Source organism: Schistocerca cancellata, chromosome 1, assembly GCF_023864275.1.
Source record: "Schistocerca cancellata isolate TAMUIC-IGC-003103 chromosome 1, iqSchCanc2.1, whole genome shotgun sequence".
Classification (NCBI taxonomy): domain Eukaryota; kingdom Metazoa; phylum Arthropoda; class Insecta; order Orthoptera; family Acrididae; genus Schistocerca; species Schistocerca cancellata.
This window is the reverse complement of record NC_064626.1, coordinates 569,569,641-569,585,417: the sequence shown is the minus strand read 5'-3', so window position 1 is coordinate 569,585,417 and position 15,777 is coordinate 569,569,641. Positions and strand designations below refer to the sequence as shown.

General features: G+C 35.1%; 1 protein-coding gene across 4 annotated transcripts in view; it reads left to right on the top strand.

Moving 5' to 3' along the window:
* The window catches only part of LOC126181517 (protein pellino-like), a 145,206-nt gene that overhangs the window by 2,429 nt on the left and 127,000 nt on the right, over positions 1 to 15,777 (top strand). For all 4 annotated transcript variants that reach the window (XM_049924780.1, XM_049924777.1, XM_049924778.1 and 1 more), the window contains exons 2-4: positions 7,473 to 7,544; positions 12,523 to 12,624; positions 13,407 to 13,536. In XM_049924780.1, coding sequence (XP_049780737.1) covers positions 7,473 to 7,544; positions 12,523 to 12,624; positions 13,407 to 13,536 — 304 coding nt within the window. The remainder of the gene's footprint in view (positions 1 to 7,472; positions 7,545 to 12,522; positions 12,625 to 13,406; positions 13,537 to 15,777) is intronic.

The following is a 15,777-nucleotide window of genomic DNA, read 5'->3' as shown; positions in this document are numbered from 1 at the left end:
TCTTAAAGAAAACATTGATTCTCTTTTGTGTACACCTTATTTTTGTATTAGTGTCAAATACAAATATTCAGTAGTAATTGTAAACAGTTCCTATCCATTCTTGGCTGACTTTCTATTATTAAAAATAGAAAAAAAAACCAAAGACTTTTTTGTAGTTCACAGCAAGATGAGTTTCATGCCATAAATGTTGTACAAATATGCCCCACAGAAAAATAAAAGTTATACACATGTATCTCTCCCCCCCCCCCCCCTCTCGCTCATTTTTGAGACCTCGTCCTTCTATTTGTAGTGTGCACAAGAATACTACTAATTTTATTCAAAGGAAATCATAATTGATAGGTTATGCACTAGTTAATTACAATATTAGATTTGCAGTACTATGTTACACATGTATAAGTATGAAATACCCTATTTTATACCTATAACATCAGTTTTACTTCTCAGAATGCTTTTGGAAAAGAAATATTGATTTATGTGATGTATGAGTAGTAAGTTATTAGACACAATTATTACAGTCTAAGTGATACCTAGATCGGTGTTATGAACAAATTGTTCTTCAACTGTGGTCACAAAAGTCGTCATACTTCCTTTGCTCAAAGGAGAAAATAAGCATACTCCCGTTTTAGGTTCTGCTGTTGCTACCCAGGTGAAGTTCCCAGAGTCTTGCATATTTTGTGCCATCGTTCATGTTGGATGCCTGGTGTGTTCAATGCCGTTCCATTTGTCGACTTGTTAGAACTCTGATCCAAATCCATATTGTCATTAGCTACCGACAACAAAAATTCTCTTATGCTTCTTTTGTTTACATGTTTCTTCATGTTCAGAACAGAACATTGAGGTTCCTAATGGTATGGCTTTGGAGTTCAGCATTTCAGTAGGAATCTCTTATTAGTTGGTATAAAGTATCCCTGAAAGTGTGAACTTGGATGGCGATTTTTGCAGTTCAGGTGCTAAGTGAACACATTTGGAACCATTTATCCATTATCACTTTCCTTTTTGAATGATGGATGGGTTTTGTCAGTTCTTTTAGAATATATTCTGCTTGTGGCAGACCAAGGTAGTTAATTGCTTTCCCGACATATGGGTTTGCATTGAACATATTTTTTGCAGATATATCAAAACAACAACTTTTACGTCTTATTTGGTTTGCTGTCTTAGGGGGGATTTGCCATGAAATCAAATCAGCTGTCCATCCACAAGTTACAAAAGATCCTGGTTTTCAATGAGTTTTGCAGTTTTCAGTGAGAACATTCCCTGTGTCTGGTTGGTGCAAGAGTGTGGGGTTTTTGGGCATCTGGATCATCAGACAGTTCAAGATAAATTCAAACCTATTGCCACTCGTTACAGATGTATGTTTGTGCCACAAACATTAGTGTCAAACAACTCTCTTACTGCTAAATCATGACCACCTTGTGAATGTGCAGTTCTTGTTTTCTCCATGCGTGTTAAGAAACTTCCATAGTTTTTTTCACCTGGGTGTGTTTCAGCACTTTTTGTGCTATCATCAGTGCATTTTGTTATTTTTCTGGTACAAAATATTTACATTTGCAAAATGATATTGTGTACATTTGGAAATAAAACTGAATGTATGCATTTGTTAAAATTCCTCACATGAAGCTATTGGATATGTTTGGTCATACCTTTGGGTTTACTACACAATCTACAGCTTGTCATCTGCAAACAGCAAAACATTATTTTATTTTTCTGTTTTTTTATGCATTCCAACCAAAATAGTTTCTTGGTGTGTTACTTATAGTTTTTGATGGTATGGTGTTTTTATTTTGTTTGTGTTAAATTAAGTCATATTTCTTGCACTTTTGTCACTAACTCTTCAATTTTCAATGATTTGTTCACCAAGACAGATTTTTGCCGCTGTTACGTGTTGTTGTGGCTACATAGTGTTCATTTGTTTCATGTTTGTTTGGGATGTGGCGTGTAGATTTGAAGTATTGTTTACATTTTTTGTACTTTGTGTTTGTTTTTCCAATTTGGGGGGGGGGGGAGGGAGGGAAAGAAAGAAAGAGGGAGGGGGGAGTTGTTTATAGGCATGTAGAGTGAATGGTGTGTACAGTATGGGTAGAAGGGAATTTGATTTTAGAGGCTGATCCTGAGCAGTTTGGGGTAGGTGTTATTCTATTGTTGATAATGAGCAGATTTGGAGTTTTGAATAGGTGTTATTTTTATTTTATTGCGCAATGGTATGTATTTGTTTAGCACTTACTTTCCTTGGGCTATTGATTTTTGAATGCGATAGTTTTCTTCTATTGTTGGTGTAGGCTGTTACTAGTTTTAAGGATTTTTATGTCTGTTTCAGCGTTTGTTGGGTGGCTGTTAGGTTATATCTGTGAATGTTGAGTGTGAGCAGAAAAGCAGAATCATGCTGCATATCGACATTAATGATATGGGCCTGTAATTAATTGGATTGCTCCTACTACCTTTCTTGAATATTGGTGTGACCTGTGCAACTTTCCAGTCTTTGGGTATGGATCTTTCGTTGAGCGAACGGTTGTATTTGATTGTCAAGTATGGAGCTAATGCATCAGCATACTTTAAAAGGAACCGGGCAATTCCATAGTTACGGGTCTTACATGTACACACCTTAAAATCAGGAAAAATTATCTAAGGAAAAATATTTATTGAATTTAATATTGAAAACTTTTAAGGCTTACATTACATTTCACGTTACAAATGTTGATACTGGAATTGTTTTATTGTTATCCTGGTTATTAATCGAAAAAGTAGTGTTATGGGTGTTACCAAAAGTAGACCTATCCCCTGTTACGAGTTAGGGAATTCTCTAATTTCTGCAAACTTGATGAAGCTTTTATTCTTGTAAAAACACTGTTAAGAGGTAATGGCCCAAATTTTATTTTGAAATATAAATTTTAATTTTTTTGGACATCATAACTCAGTATATATATATTTTTTGCTGTTACGGGTGTTACATTAAATGTTACGGGTGTTACATAGATGCATCAGATTTGATTCTTGAAGGAATAATTGCATAAAAAGAAAAGAAGTATTGTAGTTTATTTGGAATAAAAGTATGTAGTTAAGAAAACATATTTGAAGGATAAAGCTATTTATTACACAAAAAAATTTTGCTACAATTTTATAGTACAACTAGGCCAAGATATCGTTTCTTACTTAACATTTACCTCATTTTGTAGGCCTAATAAATTTATGACAAAAATGTTTTCTTATTATTGGTAGGTCTAAAAACTTCATTTAATAATCTTTTTCAGCAACATCCAACTCAAAATTGAACTCACAGTATGAACGGTTACCTTGTTCCCCAGGAGACGAGATACTGGCAGAAGTAAAGCTGTGAGTACCGGGCGTGAGTCGTGCTTCGGTAGCTCAGATGGTAGAGCACTTGCCCGCGAAAGGTCCCGAGTTTGAATCTCGGTCGGGCACACAGTTTTAATCTGCCAGGAAGTTTCGGTTACCTTGTTGTTTGATTTCTGGTGTTGTTACCTTAGATAGTAATTGACTGAATTTCAGAAAACAAACATCAGTTTCATCTAGTTTAAAAAGTGTTTTACTTTTTCCTGTTGACTTCAGAAACATTATTTTCACATCCTCCTCTTCATCAACCTCACTCCGGCAGATTCCCAAGTAACGGTATTGAATTTTTTTGTCACTTGGAATGTCAACCAAGACAAATAACCCAAGTTTTAAATCAGACTTTTCAATTTTATTAGTTAGGCTTAACTCACAAGCACTTCCAATATTGACTTGTGATTCAGATAGTGAAACAGTCTCCTGATCAGAATCATCAGAACTGCACACTTCATAGAAGTTTATGTGTCTTTTTGCATGTAATGTTTTAACTTTGGCCTTCTCAGTAATAAATACTGACACTCTTGTCATTAATGACCCTGGTTTTTTTGAAACCAGCAAATAAGTTGTGTTATAAGGCCCAAAGTGATGGCAGCCCTGCATTTGAGGAATCGCTTGTAAATTTTTCCACCTTTCATCAAAAAATGTCTGTTTGCACTTATAAGTCGCAATAGGAGAAGAGTCATTTGGAACTTTTGATCTTGCATGTTCTAGTTTTTTCTTTTCTCTGAATGCTCTCACCCTCTCAATTATTTTTCTTCGATTCTTATCTCTAAGACGTTGATTATTTTTCAATTTTTCTTTAACATGCAATCTTCTTAATTTGTCTCTTTCGTTCTTTCTTCAAGTAAGCTTCTCTGTTTTCTTGGTTTTCTTTCATCTTTTCTCAGTGCTTCTTCACTCTTTCCCTTGCTGGTACTGGTGCCATGGTTTGTGAAGACAGAAATCCTGATAATGCACATAACACTGTGCAGAGAGATAAAAGTAAAAGACATTGTTAAACATAGGCTCTTATTAATGACTAGAATTTGCCTCAATAAGCAGTTTACTGGGCCTATATAAAATTAAAAACTGAGGTTAGCAATATTGTTGTTCTTGGAAAAGTTAGAATGGAAAAGATAAACTATATGTAATCTAAAGAATTTAGGGCTTAATTAACTTTTTAGGACAACGTCAGTTGTCAGGTTACTGCCGTAATTAACTTTTATAGTTTAGGTGTAGTGCTTAAACACATGTATGCAGAGGAATAAATATTTTAGTTTCCATGCTTAAAACTGTTTTCATACGTAATGAACATAGTTAAAAAGTATTTTCATTCATAATAATACCCGTTGGTTATAATTTAAATGTATGACCTAGGCCTACTAAAGATGAAGGTGGCATTAAACCTTCCAATTCAAGTTATGGGTGTTACGCATGTGTTAAGTAACACCCGAAACAAAAATTAGTAACACCCGTAACAGCTCTAAGAGTGTTAAATAAGATTTCAAAATGCCATGTAATGGTATGATATTGTAGAACATGTGCATAACCTCACTTTTACAGAAAGGTATAGTACAGAACAAATTTACTAGATTACAAATTAAACTTTTGTATCTTTTTAGTTACGGGTGTTACAAGCTGCATATGTATTATAAAACTAACAAAATAAAGAAATGCAATTAGCTTACCTCAACAAAACGAATTATTATGAGCTATAACAGTGTTGACTTCAATATTCTTTGCAACAATAGAACAATCAGACATAGATAACGCAACTAATACTAATCAGGAAACAGCATAAAACATATCTCTCTGTGGCGCCATAGAGTGGTGCACTTTAAACACTTAGTGAAGGTAGAAATTTAATTTTTTCATATTCATTATTATTTTGCAATGAACAAATGTACTTTTAACTTGGCATTATTAAGGCTATATTTGTAATATTGTCATTTTAATTTTTTTGTCACAAAGTCTCTTTAACATGGAATGACCCAAGTTCCTCAGAATTCAGAGACTGAATTTCTTGCTCCAGCCACATGATTTTGGCTGTACATTTCGTCTGTTTTACTACAGATGACTTATTGTTTATAGTGTATTTACACTTGGATGCATGTCTGCATGTCATGAAAAAATGAACATTACACAGCCACACCAACATGTAATGGTAGCGAAAACTCTGTGCTTGTTGAACAAATTGTAGAAAATTAATGTGTAACGAGAAACGCACAATAAATAATCATGTTGCCTTTACACAAGCAAATTAAAAACACGACAAAGTCAATAACTGTAAGTAGTATGCTAAACAATGTGATACATAGTGCTTCTCAGTTGGAAATTCATAATAAAGAGAAAAATAAAATAATGTTTTGCAATTTGCAAACGACATGTGTTTATCTAGTTATTTTTGACAATCGCTCCTTTTACAAATGTAAATATTTTGTACTACAAATTTCTGTAAAGATTATCATGCAACAATTTTGCGGAAGGAAATCAAACTCACTGAAGATAGACAAAAAGTGCTGAAACATGTATGGGTGAAAACAGAATGACAAAGTGTCTTGCATAAGTCAGATTTCCTCTCCTATTTTGCTAAATGATGGTCTCTTATGACAGCTGTCAATGATGATGACCCCAGCAGCTATTTGATTTCTTCTTTGGGGTGTTATGTGAAAAATGGTTTTATAGGCAACCTTATAATTAGGAGCTACTAAATCAATTTTCTGGTGGCAAACTTACTAATAACACAGTGGTTTTATCATATCTACAAACTGACAAAAACAGTCGTTTGGTGTGTTTCCAGTTTTGGCACTTCAGACACCACCTGGTTGAAAAGCATAATATGTTTCATATATTACGTGCTACCGTGCGAACTCTTCTATTTATAGGCTTTATAGACAGAACCTGCCCATTTCTATCCCTGATAAACCACTTATTATATAATTATATAATTATATTATATAATTATATATTATATATTATTATATATTATATAATTATATATTATATATAATTATATATTATATTATATTATATATTATATAATTATATTATATAATCTGAAGTTAATTCATCATTTTCAGTACCAGAATCATTGCTTACTTGGTAAGAGGATGGTGCTAGGTTCCTTGGTTGAAATGTCCACCTTCTCCACGGTCACCCACAGATTGTGATTCCTTGTTTTCCTCATTTGCTGCTTCAAAGTCTAGCTTTGTATCACTGTCATCTGTACAGCCAAGAGTATCTTCATGAACAAAATCTTCATCTTCACTAAACTGCCCATTGGTCTGTGTGTTTACCAGCTCCTTGGAGTAAATCACCCAATATTTGTGTAAAAAAATCAAACTCAGCACCAACCGTATTGTGCTGTTTTCAGTATGAAAAGATGAGATTAGCACTGAAGAGAGCCAGTGTCTTATAAACTAACAGTCTTCTAACTGTGACTGCTTGCCACTTTGCCCAAGATGCAAAACTACGTAAATTCTAAGTGATAAAACAAATATGCTGCATGTGAGAAAACAAGCACACAATTACTAAACATTTGTAATGTGTACAGGAACACCAGTGTCAGCAAACTGCTGGAGTTGGGCTGACGATGATGTTTGGGACAACTGTGTTGACACCAGACGAGACTGTTTTTTATGAATTTTACTTAACTGACAGATTCCTGCTTCTCAGTAATGTTATCTAAAATTATGAATTCAGCCATTGTTAGCAATGTTCGCCATTAAGGTAACCAGGAGCGCATGTTGCTCGTCTGTCAAGACTAGCAGGAACCATGAAGAGATACTAACCACTATCATAAATTTTACAACAGTTTAGTGATGTTAAGATTGTCAGTCAAAACAGTGGTGTGGTGTTTTTATTTTTCCTAACCTACATATATAACTTCAAAGCATTAAATAATGTCATTTGAAAGCAGATTACTATCCTTAACAATTGCGATTTTTTTCTTAGCAGGTATTCTTTTTTCTTTAAAAAGTATAGATTTTTGATTTTGTTTTGTATTTAGGTCATTTTGCCGTAATCACTAAGATCTACATTTCGTTCATCACATTAACTTCTTTTCCTGCCACTATTGCTCATGAAGCTAAGTGTACTTTCCTTTGGAGTCTTTAGACCTCTACATTAACCTATCTGTGTTTCCTCAGTATGTTTCAGGAACCAGTAACTACTGCACTGAAAATTCAACATTCGAGTATACCAGTAGCTGAAAAAAGGAGGTATGATCTTTATTTAGTGCAAATTGTGTATGTGTATTATAAGTATTATAAACATGTTATGTCTAGATAAAAGCTCTTTTGATATCTGCATATTATTTGATTTACTGGAAAAAAAAAGCTGTGTAAGTTGCAAGTGAAATCCTATTTAGATGTTCGTGGCAGGCTGTGCTGTTTCAATTTTTCTGTAAGCTGATGCACTTACCATTTTTTTCTCCAGCTGCATCCCATTCCCCCACCACCTCTGTACATGCAAACTGATGTTTTCAACTTGTTGCAGTTAAAAATGTTTGTTCATAATGATGTGGAATATTAATACATACTGTGTCCTCTTCATGCCTACATTGTTTTTGCTTTTTTTATTGCTTGAGCTTGAAATATGCAGATAAGCCTGTTTATGGACAAGAAGAAAATCATCTGATAATGGCTCTTATATTATAGATCACCAAGAATCAGACATTCCTAATCTCAACTTAGGTCACCATTGTTTTAATATTTTCCTTTACTCATTAGAGTAAATTTCTATAGATAGCCAAGAGCGTGGCATCAAAATGACAGCTGGAGGTTGTATAAAAGTACAGTGTATACATTAAAAAATGGTTTTTAACAAACTGACACATTCTGAACAATCTAAATGTACATCTAAATCTATACTCTGCGAACCACTGTGAGATGCATGGCAGAGGGTATGTTCCATTGAACCAGTTATCAGGGTTTCTTTCTGTTCCATTGACTATGGAGCAGGGGAAGGAGGGGTGTGTGTGTGTTTTGTGCAGTAATTATTCAAATCAAATATTCTCAAGATCCCTGAGTAAGCAATACGTAAGAGGTTGTAGTATATGCCTAGGGTAATCACTTAAAGCTGGTTCTTGAAACATTGTTAATAGACTTTCTTGGGATAGTTTGTCTGTCCTCAAGAGTCTTCCAGTTCAGCTCCTTCAGTATCTCTGTGACACTCTCCCACAGGTTAAAGAAACCTGTGACCATCGTAGATTGATTGCACTTCCCCAGTTTTCTACCAGTAAACTGACTTTATCCATGACTGAACTATGTGATCATTCCATTTCATATCCCTACAAAGTGTTAACACTCAGGTATTTGTATGAGTACGCTGATTCTAACAGTGTCTCTTTGATATTATAGTCATTGATACCAGGTTTTTTTGTTTTGCAAAGTGCAAAATTTTACAGTTGTGAACATTTAAAACAAATTGTCAATCTCTGCACCATGTTGAAATCATATGTGTGCATGTTTTAGAAATGAAAATTATTTTAGTTGTTGCATAAATAGCTTGTTTCCAGTATGCAGTAACTAGTCAAAGGAAAAACTTAATTTTTCAGCTGATACTTTCTTTTCGTCTCTTGGCTTATTGCTTGGTAATTGCACTGAAGAGCCACCAATGCATTGTGATGCTGTAGTAAGACACTGAAATTGTATTCAGTTCAGAAAGATGATGGTTCAAACACTTGTCCAGATACAGATTTTCTGTAAGGAAATATTAAATTCTGGAATCCATGCAATGAAGCAGTTACTAGTTTATTTGTGCAAAATTTAGCCTAATGTTAATAAATACGAATGGCACTCTTAATTTGATACTTGATAAGGAAATATCATTAGAACAGGACTTCAGCACCGAGGATTCTCAGAAAAGTTTTGGGATTGACTGTATAGGGAGTGGGGGTGGGTGGCTCCGTCTGAATTTCTCAGCTAACATTGTAAGTTAGCCTATTCTCACAATGTTCATTTATGTTATGAAAGTGAGTTTTGTGCTTTATGCCCTCTTAATTGTAATTTTTTTGTTTGCTATGTTTTTATTACACTTTGCAAACATTGTGTGGCACTTCTATATTTTCTCTGTCAGCCATCTCCCACAAAAGAGGCTAAATATCTGAAAGCAAAAAAAAAAAAAAAAAAAAAAAAAAAAAAAAAAGATTTTGCAGTGCCTGAACCAAGAAAGAACAACATAAATTGACGAAACAGTTTTTGTTTAAAAAAAAATTAGTGAATGAGTCAGCTCTGTTGAAAGAGAAAATAGTTCTTGACATTATATTGTACTCTGAAAGAAAATGAAACACAGTGGTTAGGGTAAAAAGCTCTTTGTGTTGTTGTTGTTGTTGTTGTTGTTGTTGTTGTTATAGTAGTAGTATTCAGTCAGAAGACTGGTTTGATGCAGCTCTCCGTGCTACTATATCCTGTGTGAACCTCTTTGTCTCTGAATAAGTAGTACAACTTGCATCCTTCTCAATCTCTGTCCACAATTTTTTACTCTAGCCCCTCTGACCACACTTCCCTCCAGTACTAAATTGGTGATCTCTTGGTGTCTCAGAATGTCCCCCATCAACTGATCTCATCTTTTGGTCAATCTGTGCCAAAAATTTCGTGTCTCCCTATTCTGTTCAGTACCTGTTAGTTATTTGGTCAACCCATCTGATCTGCAGCATTCTTCTGTAGCACCAAATTTCGAAAGCTGGTATTTTCTTTTTGTCTAAACTGTTTATTGTTCATTTTTCACTTCCATACATGGCAACACTCTAGACAAATACTTTCAGAAAAGACTTCCTAACACTTAAATCTGTATTCAGTGGTAATGAATGCCTCTTCTTCAGAATTACTTTTCTTGCAATTGCCACTCTGCTTTTTATACCTTCTGTACTTCAGCCATAATCGATTGCTGTACTGTCCAAATAGCAAAGCTCATCTGCTGCTTTAAGTGTCTCATTTCCTAATCTAATTCTTTTAGCTTCACCTGATTTAATTAGACTACATTCCATTATCCTTCTGTTGCTTTTGTTGATGTTCATCTTCTGTCCACCTTTCAAGAACCTGTCCATTATGTTCAACTGCTCTTCAACTTATCCAGGTCCCATCGCTTTAGTTTCCTACCGTTTTGCATTTTCTTCCGTTTGAATCAACAGTTCATTGCCAATAAATCGTGATCAGTCTAAATCTGCCCCAGGAAATGCCTTACAATTTAAAATCTGGTTCCTAAATCTCTTTCTAACCATTATGTAATCAATCTGGAACCTTCCAGTATCTCCAGGTCTCTTCCACATAGACAACCTTCTTTTATGATTATTTTAAATTGTTAGTGATCATTACATTGATGCCCTGTGCAAAATTCTACAAGGCAGCTTACTCTTTCATTCCTTTCCCGCAGCCCATATTCACCTACTATGTTTCCTTCTTTTCCTTTTCTTTTTATCGAATTTCAGTCTCCCATCACCATTAAATTTTCATCTCCCTTAACTATCTGAACAATTTCCTTTATCCCATCATACATTTCTTCAATCTCTTAATCTGTAGAGCTAGCCGCCATATAAAATTGTACTACTGAGGTAGGCGTGGGCTTCCTTTGACTAAAACAACACATTCACTATGCTGTTCATGGTAGCTTACACACATTACTATTTTCTTATTCATTATTAAGCCCACTCCTGCATTATCCCTATTTCACTTTTTATTTGTAATCTTGTATTCACCTGACTGGAAGTCCTGTTCCTCCTGCCATCAAGCTTCACTAATTCCCATTATATGTAACTTCAACCTATCCATTTCCCTCTTTCAATTTTCTAAGCTACCTGCTTGATTAAGGGATGTAATATTACACTTGCTAATCTGTGGCTTGCCAGTCTTATTTCCGTCCCCACCCAGAGATCTGAATACCTCTGGAATACCTTACCCAAAAGAATGCCATCACTTAACCATAAAGTATAGTTGCATGCCCTCAGCAGAAATTACTGCTAGTGTTTCCCCTTGCTTTTCAGCCATTCGCAGTACCAGTACAGCAAGGCCGTTTTGGTTGATGTTACAAGGCCAGATCAGTCAATCATCCTGACTGTTGTCCCTACAACTACTGCAAAGGCTGCTACCTCTCGTCAGGCACCACACATTTATCTGGCCTCTCAGCAGATAACCCTCCTTTGTGGTTGCACCTAGGGTATGGCTATCTGTATCGCTGAGGCACACAAGCCACCCCTCCGACGCCAAGGTCCATGGTTTATGGTGTTGGAGGGGAGGGAATGGGGGGGGGGAGGAGTTCTTTGTATTGCCTTCTAACTTTTTAAAAATGTTTGAGTGGAAATATTTTCTCAGGCAACTTTTGAAAAGTTGTGATGTCATTCTTCCTATTGTATCATTGGTCAGTTGTGAGTAAAACTTACCGTACAGTCTTCATTAAGAACATTCATGAATTTACTTTGGTCATTAATAAACTGTGCTGGGGGATAGTATCTCATGTAATTTTCTGATAAGGAGCTTTTGTGTCTCCGCCCCTCCCCCCCTCCCACCCCGAGACCAGTTTGTGGAGAACTCTTAGAACTCTTTCACTGACACTGTTATTGAAGTGAATATCAACTGCTTATTTGACTGTTGTTATACAGTCAGATGCTGATCCAATGCTATTCTTATAGGATGACGTAGTGGGATTGTAGGCCACTGATGGTTGAATTGTAATGTCAGTGAATCAGGTACCCAGCAACTTGGAGAGATAGTTCAGTAGTTTAAACTGTTTCAAATGTTTTTTTTTTTCCATATTTTGAAGATGTTGCTGTTTAGACAGTTCAGTCTTTAAGTTATTACAGAATGCAATTTTTGTAAGGAAATAGTTTTTTATCATTTTTTTTACTATGTTCCTAGTCCGTTATAATGAGATATGTGCACAAATCAATAAGAAAATTTCTCATTTTCGTTTGTTATTCCTATTCTCAAATTTCTGTTATTGTGGTATTAACATTTAAGTTACCAAGAGAAATATTCTAAAGAATCAATGGAGCACATCTTAAATGATAAAACAACACTGTTATGTCAAGTAGAGGCAGTTTCCAAAACTTGCAGATATTAGTGGGAATGAGATGCTGAGGGTTCTGTATCCTGTTCAGGCTAAGTTTCTGCTCTGTTAGTTTAGTAATAAGAGATAGAGTAAATATGAACTAAAATCTAAACTGAATCTGTGTATTCATTTCTTTTAATTTTCCTCTCACAGAGGTGACGAATGTTATGCACCATTGCTAAAACATCCCAGGGTATCTGAACCCCATGGCTTTATACCGCAAATAATCCCTTACGGTACCTTCTACATAATAGGGTGAGTATGCCGAAAATTTGTAGTATATTAATGTATGTATGTTTCAAATGTTTTACTACTACTACTACTACTACCACTACTCTTACTCTAGTCTGGTACTACTATTACTATTATCATTTCCTTTTTTTTTCTGAAAGATGAGACTGGACATAACAATAAACACAGGTTCATGATTAACTGTAGTTTCTACATTGAAATGGAAAATATTTGTGCTAAGTGGCTGAATACAGCTATAGTGGTGTGCATGTGAGAAATTGTACGGTGGGGCGATGTGCGGTGTCAAGGGACAGTGCGCCATTTGATGCTCCAGTTAATAATATTATGCTGCCATGCTTTTAGCGTGTGCTTCGGGGTGCACATAGAACATTTAGTGTTGGTTTTCGTCTTAGTTCATGCGTTGTGAAGTTACTTCACCACTGTAGCATTCATTATGAGTGACATAAAGAAAACATTATAAGTATTAAGTTAAGAAATGACAGCGATAGTTCTTTGAATATGTAAATTTATCTAGGGAGAGTCGGAATGGGAAACTGTGGCTCAATATGGTGCCTATTTGTAGTTCCAGGGCTGGAGATAGTGATTTGGGGCAGAGGGAGCACACTGGTGACAGAAAAGTATGCTATGTGCTGAAGGAACCAGACACCTAGCTTGTTATTCACACAAATCAAAAAGAAAATTTCTCATTTTTGTTTGTTATTCCTATTCTCAAATTTTTGTTATTGTGGTATTAACATTTAAGTTACCAAGATAAATAGTGTTTGATTGTTGTGTTTTGTTTGTAGGTACAATGGTTTTAAACCACCATTTAATCGTGGAAGGGTCAAAAGCTATTGCCAAATAATTAGAAAATATTATGGGGATGGTGTCAAATACGTGAGAACTTGCATTGCAAAAACTCCGCAGGTGTTGAAGGTATGTCAGTTTACTCTTGGTGTAACCATGTTGCTGTGGTGTATTTTCTGTGTAAGATATCAGTTTTCATATGAAAATTAAAAAGTAATATGTCGTACTTGCTATTCTTCTCTTACATAAGTGGGCCATTCAATGACAAGTGGTCTAATTTCAGAAAAATTTCCCTCATGGCCATCCATCACTGATTTTTGTGTGATCAGTTGCACATGTTCCCAATGAACATTGGTAATGTTTAGTTTTGACAGTTTAATATTTGCAGAGATATAGTCATTTGTTTGACTCCATACCACAGCTATCAATAGTGCACAAATGAGTTTTTGGCAAATTTGTGACATATCATCTCCAGCAATATTTTCTTGAAAGAAACAAGACTAGACAGTCATGCACAACTTTTTCGCTATCTTTAGTGAAATAGTAGAAAACGCTTTCCTAAATGCTTTTCATACGGATAATTTGAAGCAAAGCCGGCCAAAAAAATAAGTCTTTGAAGAATGTGAAGTTCAGCTCCTTATGTCTCCAGAATTAATCTTAGGATACATCTGAAAATTGTCACATAATAGCTTACCAATACAATACATAGACTATAAAATTTCACTGTTCATCTGCTTTGCAGTAGTTGAAAAATTGGGGGCAAAGTTGACAGTTATTCTAAAACTGCCAAAATGACTATTTTTGACCCACTTTCACAAGTAAGTGTCTTCTGCAGACAAAATTCTTCTTATAAATAATGAAATAGAATAAAGAATCCAATAAAAAGAGTAGCTCTGTCTTTGTTGCAGCTCTAATAATTTGAGGCACACATTTGAAAAGTGTAACTTTTTGGGTTCTGTCTTATCAAAATTTCTTCTCAAACAATCCCATCAGTGACATCATGTGACTGGGAATATAGCTGTCCTCATGATATTCTACAGCACATTAATGAAACCTGCTAAAAAATTAAGTAGCTTGAAGTAAACATAAGTGTAGAATCAAAACAAAAAAAAAACTTCTATATGGAGCTTTGGCCTCTGACACTTACAGAAATGTACCATCAGATTGGGATCCTGTGTAAAGTATCACTTAGCAGGCTCTGAAACTTGTGGTAGAGAAACTCACTCTTGGCTGCTGTTGCACTGCTGTTGAACTTGGCCCTTATGGTGATGGGGATGGTCATTTTCACACTTTAAAAGGAACCAGGAGTTGTTAAGCCTCCATGGATCGTAAAACATTCATACAATTTTTAATCAGTACTTTAATATTCCACATTAACAGCAAACTATCATAATACAAAGCATGCTGTACCTTAAACCAGAATTAAACCAGCACATCAGTAGCATTACACAATAAAGACAGTCTAAGTTCTCTATAACGTGAATCCATTCCAAAAAATGTCTGGAAGACAGCTATGAACTTCAAAAGATTTATGCAATGTTGACTGGTGTAAAACGTATAGGCTATTTATGTGATGTGTGCAGCAGATGTTATGCAACAACTTTACTACCATGATGTCCACTGCCTTCGTAGTGCACAGCTAAATTGTGAAACCTATAACCAGTTTGATTCTGTAGTTACAACAGAAAAACAGACTGAAACATATCAAGGTGAGTTGTGACAAGACACCCCCTTTTTTTTTTTTTTTAATTTTGTGAGTTGTTTGGACTTTCTCCACTTCTAGTCATGAAGAGTTTCAATATCTTCCACAGAAAGTACTAAACAATTGCAAAGCGTAATAAAAGATGCCAGGTTTAATTTGAGTACCAGTGGAATATGGGCCCATTTTCGATGCTCATCCACATTGTTCTTTTTTAGGGCTTTATATGTTTGATTTGCAAAACCAGATATACTTTTTAGGAGACTTAGAACAAGGTGTTTCTAATTAAAAACAGTTTTGGATTTTCTAGAAAAATCATAAACTTTGTCCTCAAATTATAGAAAAGCAACTGGAGAATGAATATGAAATTTTAAGGCCTTTTTATCATTAAGTTGTTACATGCAGTGTTTCAGGTGTGTCTCGCATTACTTCCAGAAATACAAAAAGCTAAATTTCACTTTTTTTTTCCTTCCATGCATCAGTGTTTTTGGCTGACTTTGCTTCAAGTTGTACAAGACGGCTTAGTTTTGTTTCTTTCAAGAAAATATTGCTGGAGATAGTATGTCTCCAAGTTGCTGGAAATGTGTACAGTGTTGATAACTGTGCTGTGAAATCAAACAATGGCTATATCGCTGGAAATATTGAATTAATCATCGTGGAACCCTACCAGT